At 36.7% G+C, this 11,039-nt stretch overlaps 1 protein-coding gene across 3 annotated transcripts; it reads right to left on the bottom strand.

Annotated features, from left to right (window-relative positions):
- Window positions 1-591: 591 nt before the first annotated feature.
- On the bottom strand, window positions 592-10,479 carry LOC101744423 (small integral membrane protein 14). 3 transcript variants are annotated; one of them, XM_004930328.4, is made up of 4 exons: window positions 10,217-10,479; window positions 9,875-9,948; window positions 6,842-7,033; window positions 592-1,630 (listed from the first exon to the last, which is right to left on the bottom strand). In XM_004930328.4, the coding sequence occupies exons 2-4, from the start codon at window positions 9,944-9,946 to the stop codon at window positions 1,592-1,594; spliced, it is 303 nt and encodes a 100-aa protein (XP_004930385.1). In that variant the 5' UTR covers window positions 9,947-9,948; window positions 10,217-10,479; the 3' UTR covers window positions 592-1,591. The 3 variants fall into 3 exon arrangements, with proteins under 3 accessions (XP_004930385.1, XP_062526419.1, XP_021206408.1); XM_062670435.1 differs by having other exon boundaries at window positions 10,308-10,459; XM_021350733.3 differs by having other exon boundaries at window positions 10,029-10,431.
- Between the last annotated feature and the right edge of the window lie 560 nt (window positions 10,480-11,039).

Raw genomic sequence — 11,039 nt, 5'->3', positions numbered from 1 at the left:
TGATTAGTGTGAGCTATTTTCCTAATTTGATACTTTTAATATTTGACAATCATACCGGGATAAGCGACATTAAATTTTATGTTATGTTACGTGCATTTTCTTGTCTTTACCAGTATCTTTTGTCGAATGCCCTAAACACGTCATTACTGGTTCTCCCGATCCAATAACGGTGCTTTTGGGTACCTCAAGCAACGGTCATAGTTATCTCGTCGAACCCGTCGCTTGCGACAAAGGGCACGGCGAGTAAATTAACCCACAGACACAGCCCATTGAGTTTCTCGCCGGATCTTCTCAGTGGGTCGCGATTCTGCGATGCACTGCTCTTGCTTGGGCCAGTGTTAGCAACACTCCGGTTTGGACCCCGTGCGCTCACCTACAAGTCAAGGTGAAGCTGAAATGCCTCTCAACGCTTTCAGCATAGGTAGGATAAAAAAAAGTCGAATTTCTTAGCTACAACGCTAACTATTATTAGCTAATTATTTTAGATAATTGATATTCGTAAAATAGTATGAAGAAAACCATTCATCCAGGAAGACAGACAAACCTATAAAAAAGGGTACAGAAACAGAAAACGCCTCCAAACAAACACAGTTTTAATGTCATTAATATTTATTTGTCTGCACATGGTAAATATGTAAATAAATCTTAATTGTTTTATGATATGAGTACATACATAAACAGTTGCCCAACCCGAAGAAATAATTGAATTAAAACTAATGGAATATAGCAGTATCGTTAATGTATAACATTTAGATGGTTGAAAATAAATTGTTCCACCACTTTCACATAAATATGGACAAAGGTCGCTCTATTTAGTAAATAGGTAAATAAATACCTTTGGAACACATTAAGTGGATGTAATGGAATCCAATGATTTGTGACAACACCTATATTTAATTGATTATGAAAATAAAGGATAATAAGCATTTGCCAAGTACCAGCACTTTTTTTATTACACAGAGATGTTGATATGTTTGGTTAACTGATACTAAGCTATATAATCTCGTTTCATTACTCAAAACCAACGTTAACAAAGTATACGTGCGTTTGCTACATTCCAAATAAAATCTGTGAGCTAGAGAGAGAAATCATATTTCTCTCGTTAATAATTTAATATTTATTTGGAATTGCCATGTTCAAATTTCTAAAAACAAAAAGACGGTAGATACCTACTTCATTTAAATTTCCTTAAAAATCTACATCAGATCATTTCTTTTGAATTGTTTTCACGATATTCGAATATTGCACTATTATTTGAATTCCCGTTACATATAAATATGTTTGGTTTTTTTTTTAAATCTAAACCTTTATTAATTTATTTTAGCATCTCATAATGGAAAATCTTGAAATAATCAAGTGACTACATTGTAAACGGAACGTTAATTCAATACATGTTCTGAAATGATGATCTTTGTTATATCACAAATCACTTAATGAAAATCATTTATGTGTAGATAGGACACTCAAGAGCTTACGTTAATACACGTCGAGTCTGTGTTGTATCACAACTCTGTGTTTATAATACAAATAACTGGAATTCAAAGGTGGCAACGACCACTCGGGATGAACAAGTCGCCTCGGCAAGTGTTGATTAAATTCTTGGAGGTGTAGGGGGAGCACCGTCACGGTCCTGAAATAATAAAAAAAATATCTTATTTGTTAGCCAGTAGAATTTGTATACTACATTTTTTTTATTGCCCTTGTAGGCAAAAGGTGTGAAAAATAATAAAATAAAAGGGGCGCTCTTGTAACTAGCTTTATTTCACGGTCCTCTTAGGTACCATAAGCACCGATCACCGTCCTCGTCGAACCCATCGCTTGCAACGAAGGGCTTGGCGAGTAAATTAACCCACAGACACAGCCCACTGAGTTTCTCCCGGATATTCTCAGTGGGTCGCGTTTCCGATCTGCGAAGCACTGCTCTTGCTAGGGCCAGTGTTAGCAACACTCCGGTTTGAGCCCCGTGAGCTCACCAACGTTAGGGCGAAGCTGAAATAGCCTCTCAAGGCTATCAGCATAGGTTTTAGTAAAAACTATAATTAAATACTTATAGTCAATTAAAGTTAGAAGTAACTAAAGATACCATGCGTATATTTAGTTTATTATATTACCTATTTATTTAAAATGCGGACAATATTAGTAGGTATACCGTTGGGAAACTACATCATTGATTTATTTAAAAAAAAAAAAAAAAATATGTATGGGAAGTCACTGCTGTCCTTGAGGCCTTTACAGTTTTACCAGGGCAGGTGGCGAATTAAATTATAAAGTGATCATTTTAACTGGAACCTCGGGCAATTAATATACCACGACCCTCAGATCATATAGTACTATATAACTACATATTTTTTTATTTTTCAATTTCTTAATAAATCTCTTTTATGACGAATACTACATTTTTTTAATCGAAAATAAGTACGGTCGTTGAGCGTGTCGTCGTAAAATAAAATTTCCGTGTTAAAGCTTACTTGAAGGAGAAAAAACATACAATATTGCACTTCGCCAATGTTTCTCTTTTGAACGATCTCTTACACAGACCCCCGATGGATAAAACATGCTAATTAAGTATTCGTCTTAAAATATGTGTACGACCATTCGGCCTAGCTGATGTTAAGTGCTCAGTCGAGCCCAGAGAATCGACGTGAATGGTGTCACCACCATCAGTGACCAACATTGAGGCACAAAGTGGACGTATCTATTGTATGGTTAACAGCTGTTTCACTTTTATAATGTATTAAATATTTACTCTTCCTCTGTGACATTAAATCTGTTGTATTTGTTATTTTAGCTGTTCTACACACACTCATTACTTTTAATTATTATTCTCATAATCCTCTCGCAGGTCTGCTGGAAGAGATTTCTTAAAGAAATAAGCAGTGCCTTTGTACATAATTTTCCTTTTACTCTGTACTATGTCTTCTTTTTTGTGTGTACATAAATAAATAAATAAATTTACTAATTTTCAAATAACGCACACAAAACCGCGTGCCACTTATAACGCGTAGAAAAATCAAAGTTTATATTTTGAAACCGATTATTACAGTAGAGGAAACATTGTGTAATACATATTATAATTAATCATTTTAATAAACAAAGGAATAGGAAAACAGCAGTGTTATCGAGCATCCTCTTGGAAATATTTCCATGCACGTACAGACATATAAACAGCTAGCTGTTGCCCTCGGTTTCGTTTGCCTTATCAAGGATACGCATGTCGGTGCATTTCCCCATAGAAATGAGATGTTTTTTCGGTATAAAAGAAAAGCCTATAGCTGCTTTCATTCTGATCTAAAATTATCACTTTAAAAGAAAAAAGGACAAACAAAGACACTTTCACGTTTACAATATTAATTAGTATAAATTTATTTCGCTGTAGATGAGCGGATTAATTTAATACAAACTTGTTTATCCTTATAATCCTTATAAATGTCTACTATTAGGAAAAATTGTTAACATAGAAGTAGAAACACAATCATAATTTATATCTGTTTGGATGGTTACCAGAGAATCGTCACCACAAAATTTTTTTTTTTTTTTTTTTTTTTTTTTTTTTTTTTTTTTTTTTTTTTTTTTTTTTTTTTTTTATTGCTTAGATGGATGGACGAGCTCACAGCCCACCTGGTGTTAAGTGGTTGCTGGAGCCCATAGACATCTACAACGTAAATGCGCCACTCACCTCGAGATATAAGTTCTAAGATCTCAGTATAGTTACAACGGCTACCCCACCCTTCGAACCGAAACGCATTACTGCTTCACGGCAGAAATAGGCGGGGTGGTGGTACCTACCCGTGCGGACTCCCAAGAGGTCCTACCACCAGTATGAATGCCATGCGACATAGCATCGAAGTGTCAATTGTATCATATTAGCGGCTGTACTGACCGCTTTTAAAACCGGAAAACACAAATGAATCGTGCCAGAAATAATAGCGATATCTGCTCGTGTACACTCAGAATACGCTTCGTTTACGATAAACAAAAAACATTACAGCGTATTGGTAATAGGACGACTTGTTAATCCGCACGGGTAGGTACCACCACCCTATTTCTGCCGTGAAGCAGTATCGGTTTTCAAAGGGTGCGGCAGACTTAGAACCTATGTATCAAAGTGGGTTGCGGCATTTACATTGTCTTTGTCCAAGGGCTCCGGTAACCATTTAGCATCAGACTGGATCCGAGGTCGTCCACCCATTTAAGCAATAATGAAAAACCTTTTACATTCGTGTTTCGGTAGCATCATATAAAGAACGGTCTCAATTTCAAGATCACTAGAATAAAACTGTATTGTCAGTAAATTGGACAATAGCTCTTAAAATCGGCATTTCTAACAACAGAACAAAAATGTAGCGTCACGATAGGTCATCATCATTAGCGATAACAAACTATCTATAACACTATTTAATTAATATCATTTAAAAAAACATGTTTTGTTTTTCATGTACCCGACAAGCAAACAATTAAAGCTTACACGAAATTATATTACCAATTTATAACTAACATACTCAGGAAGCCATTACCTATATTGACCATGCAGTTTACTATGTCATTACACTAAGAACGCCTGCGAATATGAGCACTCTTGAGCACAAGTGACGTTCAAAGTTATGTAGAATAAGTCTTCTCAATAGATACACACAGCACATTGAGTTTCTCGCCGGATTTTCTGAGTGCGTCACGATTCCGATCCGGTGGTAGATTCAGCGAAGCACTACTCTTGCTAGGGCTAGTGTTAGCAAATCCTTTCAGGTTGAGCCCGTGAGCTTACCTACCCGCCCGGGCGTAGCTGTAATAGCCTATTAGGCTACCAGCAAATAGGCAGAGAAAAAAAAATGCTGAGACGAAATCTATATTTTGTAGCTTGGCTGCATATAGGCCGTCAATTGACGGGCTATATGCTCCACTAACAGTGACTGTCAACCACACAATACTTTGAGATACGTCGGTTGCTTTTGTTCCCTACTTATACTGATAGTCTTGAGGGGATATTTCAGCTTCGCGTTGACGCGTAGGCGAGTTCGTGGGGCTCAAACGGAAGTGTTGCTGACACTGGCCCTAGCAAGAGCCGTGCTTCGCAGAATCTAGCACCGGATCGGAAACACGACCCACTGATAAGATCCGGCGAGAAGCTCAGTGGGCTGTGTCTATGGGTTAATTTACTCATAGAGTCCTTCGTCGCAAGCGACGGGTTCGGCGAGGACGATGACCGGTGCTTGAGGTACCTAAAAGCACTGTTAAAGGATCGGAAGGATCCGTAATGATGTGCTTAGGGCGACGTCGACTGTTTACCATTCGGTCCACAGATTCGTTGGGTCGGTTGCTAGAATTCTTTGCTATAGATAATAATATGTCCCTCAAAACTAGCGTTGTCTGCATTTCTTACCTACGATGACAATTATATTTTTTTTATGGAACGATGAAAATAATTTAATTTAATACAGATAGCATTTGTTACAATATGTGCAATCAAAATGCTAGAATATCTTAGCATTTTCCAACGAGAGATAACACAGTCATGTTATTTATGTGATCGTTTATCTAAACTTCAACATTGCAACATTTTCCGAACTAATCCATATCAAAAACAATAGTATGTAATGATTATAGCAGTAGTTTCAATAATTGGAATCATATAGTTGCAAAATGTAAAATAAATCCTTGTTTTATATTGAATATTTATTTCTATTGGAAATGTGATCTATCGCTTTTTCTTACGGTTTCTTTTAAAAACTATAAATTTATTAGTATCGTACATTTATCAAAGATAAATGAGCATTCTATCGAAACGGTACAGGGATTATAAAGTTACGTATTAAATGTTTAATAACAGCTTGTATCGGAGTTCACTGTGATGTAAAATCTAGTTAACTGTTATATGTGTACCTGTATAACAACAGTTCGAAACGTTAGATAAATTACGATCAATAAGCAATGCGACTATGTTGTTCAAATTCCGTGGGCAGGTACAAATTTTTCTAATTACTAAAACCATTGAGACAGGCCTGACCGCTGACGTCTCAAGCTAAGTGGCGGCGTTCAAGCCGTGATGTCTATATGGGCTCCGGTAACTACTTAACACGAGGCGGACCGTGAGCTTCTTTGCCTGGCTACGCAATATAAAAAATAATAATTTTTATTGGCGCTTGCAAAGGCTATCAGGGCCAATTTTTGGCCCATTGTCACAATTTCGATGACCGCTGTCAATCTACCGGCAAATTTTCGAATTAAGAAATCTAGATCTTTGGTTTTCGCGCGTCGAAGACACAAAACTCAAAATTTCACTAGGATACTGAATCAACTTATTTGCTCGGTATTCCTATACAGCACATCGTCGCTGTCAAACCAAAATCTGCTATGTGCAAAAATTCTATTTTGAATTAACGAGTAAAAACATTTTCGTATTATATTTTATTTTTAAGAACTATATCAAATGAAAGCTATAGATAAATATTAAAGCTATAGACAAATAACTGTTTTTTTTTATACGGCAGATAGGGCTGTGAACTATCCGAAAAGGTCAAAAAGTAAAAATCTCAAAAAGTGCACATAGCAGATTTCGGTTTGACAATGACATGACAATTCACTATTTACATCCTTCATTTATGAAGACCTAATCCAATGAGTTTCTCGCCAGATCTTCTCAGTGGGTCGCGATTCCGATCCGGTGGTAGATTTTGCGAAGCACGGCTCTTGCTAGGGTTCGTGTTAGCAATTCTCTGAGGTTGAGCCCGTGAGCTGACCTACCCGTCAGAGCGTAGCTGAAATAGCTTAGGCTAGCATTTAGGTAGACAGAAAGAAGTGGAGAAGACAGCCTTAGTCAAGAACTTTCAACAATGTAAAATCTTACGTGAGGATTGTGCGCTGGTTTGGCCGCATCTTGGATCTGGTTGCGTCGCGGGCGCATCATATACATAGCTAACGCAAATGCCATCATCACGAACATCATGATGAAGCTGTTGCCAGCCGACTCCGGCTGCGGAAGCCCTGGTAATTGCTCGAGGCATTCGCTTTCCGTGCAATACGATTGGCCTTGACGGAGCTGCAATAAATATGAACACATTTTACGTGACAGATAAAAAAATGAGTAACAAATAACAGTCGAATCGCTAAAAGGGTTTGGAAAACTAGCATATTTGAGTCTTCAAAGAGATACACACAATAATATATTTCTCAGCAATATTAAGGCATTATAATTATTTAGAAAATAAATAGTATATTCATAGTCAGAATCATAGATCGCAAGGTCAACAATGAGCACTAAAAAAGAGTTCACGACATTTATATCCACATGTTAGCATAATAATACCTATGAAGTTGCCGTTTTATAATACCGTGTGCTATGGAGTTGGAACGTTTTGAACCGCATGTTCCATGGGGAGTGCTCTGAGGAATTGTTCGAGATGATACCAACGTCTCGTTTTTACCATCGCACCGCCCGCTACCGGAGTAGAGTTCATCCATACTACCTGGAGCCACTGCGGTCATCCACAGTGCGTTTCCAGAGGTCTTTTTTGCCACGTACCATCCGGCTATGGAATGAGCTCCCCTCCACGGTGTTTCCCGAGCGCTATGACATGTCCTTCTTCAAACGAGGCTTGTGGAGAGTATTAAGCAGTAGGCAGCGGCTTGGCTCTGCTCCTGGCATTGCTGAAGTCCATGGGCGACGGTAACCACTTACCATCAGGTGGGCCGTACGCTCGTCTGCCTACAAAGGCAATAAACAAAAAAATCCTACGTTTGCCGCTAACGGCGCTGTTCAAACTGCATACAAACTTGAGTTAACTTTTACGCTATCGAGAACGTTAATAAACTCGCACTAAGCACACAGAGTGAATACTACAAACGAACGCACGACTCTTTAATGGTTTAAATGCTTCCGATATGGAAATTTCAATCGAAAAAATAAATTCCGCGGTCGCCCGAAAACTAAAGTCAACAAAGACGTATTAAAGACGATAGTGGAAGGTAAATATAGTCAATCTATCGCTGAGTTAGCAGCAGCTTTCAACCTCAGCATCAAAACAATATTGGTCCATTTGCGTCATATTGGCAATGTAAAAAAACTTGATCGGTGAGTTCCGCACGAATTGAACCAACGCCAGCGCGACAAACGCGTTAAGCCATGACAAATAGAACAGATAAAGAAACGAAGGGATTTTTAAGTGCATTGTCACTTGCAATTAAAAATGTTTTTTTTATTTTTTTTTTATTGCTTAGATGGGTGGACGACCTCACAGCCCACCTGGTGTTAAGTGGTTACTGGAGCCCATAGACATTTACAACGTAAATGCGCCACCCACCTTGAGATATAAGTTCTAAGATCTCAGTATAGTTACAACGGCTGCCTTACCCTTCAAACCGAAACGCATTACTGCTTCACGGCAGAAATAGGCAGGGCGGTGGTACCTACCCGTGCGGACTCACAAGAGGTCCTACCACCAGTAAATTCTTTTTAATATAATCAAATCGGTCACCCTGTCGTTTTGACTTTGGTCAGCACTCAGGCAATTCTAAAAACCAAAGTGTACAGGAAAATTTATCCCTTAAAAGTTATGATCACTGTTTGGTGGTCTAGTGCCAGTATAATTCATCACAGCGTCTTACCAAATAGTACCAGTATTACTGCAAATGTATACTATGAGAAACTGGACACATTGATGGAGAAACTCACGAATCTCTTAGCCAGTCTTAGTTAATTGCTCATCCCCGCTGCTCCTACATGACAACCTCGTAAGGCGCAATAGACCGTCTCTAAGCTACAAGAGCTAGTTTTCGAAGTTTTGCATCATCCATCATAGACAACAAGCCTTGCACCAACAGATTTCTACATTTTCTTAATTTGAACAACTTTTTGGCAGGTAAAAAATTCAATATCTGAGGGGGAGTACAAAATGCCTTTGGAGAGTTTGTTGGCTCCTGTAAGGTGACTCCATATACAGATTTGCATATATAATAAAAATGACTTAAAAATGACTATCTTTCTGTATACTAAACAGCAATTTTATGGGTAATGACCTAATTTTATACTCTTGGCTACAAGCAAACATTACATAAAGCTTTATGTATAATGTTACAAGCGGCTTAGCCAGTGCATTCAAGGAAAAACGTCAGTTTAGTTCCCCAAGGGAATGTAATGTTCTTTGGCATAAAAGGTAGCCTATGTAACTCTCTTGATCTAATACTATCACTTTAAAAATCATATCAATCTGTTATTACATTTTGAAAGAAGGATAAACAAACAAAATTTTCGTATAATATTAGTGAGGATATTGCCATAGATGAAAGTAGTAAAGCCCATTTTAAAATATAATCACTTGCAGTTACAATCACATGTACAAACAATGAACAAAACGCTTGCAAAGTTTTATCTATGCTCCACTTAGTGGAAGGTTATCACTGTCGTTACTAAAATATGTAGTAGATTATTTAGTACATAGTTGAAACTGTTGACATTTTTGTTATTTTACAATCATCTGGTATCTTTTGTAAGATCATCAAAAGAAGATTTTAATTGTTATTTCTGATTATGTTTCAAATTGAAATCTTACTATTTTTTACTAAATATATTTGTATGAATGAATAATGGATTATAAAAAAAAAAAACCCATTAATTATTAATTATCATCAGTTGGTGTGTGTCATCAAAGCTATAGGAATAAATATCAAAATTAACTTTAAGTTTTGCAAGTTATTTTTTTAATGAATCTTTATCTAAACTACTATAATTGTCTAAAATTTCTATAAAATATTTTGTTTATCACTATTATTTTTGCATAGTAATTTGAAATTGAGTAACTATGTACAGCAAATTTTATGTTGACGTGGATAAACACTAGTTTGGAGAAATAACATACAAGGTCAAAGAATATTTTCATTTTACCAGTGAGATTAAGCGGCGCATGGCCAGCTCATGATTCCAGAGGCACTCGCACGGATCCATTTCATCACCCATAACTGAAAAAAAAATTGCACAACTCAAAAAAAAAGAAGAAACTACACTTTCCTATCCTTGTCATGACAGTTTTGCGACTTACTAATAAATTAATATGAACATAATTCTTCATGACTTTGTACAAACGAAGGCGTTACGTCAAGAGCTACTACTTCCTTTGTGATATAGAAGTAATAAAAACAACTCCTAACCAGGTTACTTTTGTTTTTATTTACAAATACAAAAATATTGCAATTGTTAAAATGTCATTTAGAGATAAATTGTATTTACCTAGGTACTGAAAGTCACTTCCTTTGCCTCTGTGAGTGAAATAAGAACAATATTTGATTACTAATTATATTTTGGAGAGAAACTACAGTACCTACGTTTACTAAAATAATTTGAAATGAAAATATTTAGCAAATTATCAACAATTGCGACGACATTTTTCCACTGTATGCTTGGAGCCTCGTGATTGGTTGAGCATTTTTAGCAGTGTTCAATCAAGGCTAACTCAGTGCTGTACCTTTCCTTCCCACAGACATTATTTATGTTTGATTCTTCCATCGAACATGCAAAAGTAACGTAGACCATACAGCCAAATGCTTTTTGAGGAAAGACCGAAGCCAGGTCTGCTGCTTCGAACAGAATGAAATGAGGGAAGATAAGATCTACTAGATTTTTTTTTTCAAAATAATGTTATTTTTAGCATGATATTATAATAATACTTAATAATTTCAGTAATGTTTTTTGTGTTAACGAGTCAGGCGTTTTAGTGCTAACTGTAAGCCTGACTATGTATTGAATGAAAAAAAAAGCAATACCGCAGGTGTTGAATGAGGCAAAGTAATTATATTACATTAGTTAATAAACATATTATAAATTATTTTTACGTTTTAAATTTTCGGCGGTAAAAAGGTCCCGTGTCACAGACTATATTCTTTTTCCCACATCTCGTGCGTTCCGGCTTACGCATCATAAAAATGTGCGTTCATAAACGCCACAAAGTGAACTCTCGATGAATTGGATGGAATTTAATGAAAGATCAATGTTGATGTTGAAAGAATTCGAGAAGCTAATTCCAGCGATTATGCTTAGATTCTATACACTTGGG

The sequence above is a fragment of the Bombyx mori genome, chromosome 10, assembly GCF_030269925.1.
Source record: "Bombyx mori chromosome 10, ASM3026992v2".
NCBI lineage: Eukaryota > Metazoa > Arthropoda > Insecta > Lepidoptera > Bombycidae > Bombyx > Bombyx mori.
This window is presented reverse-complemented; position numbering and strand designations above follow the sequence as displayed.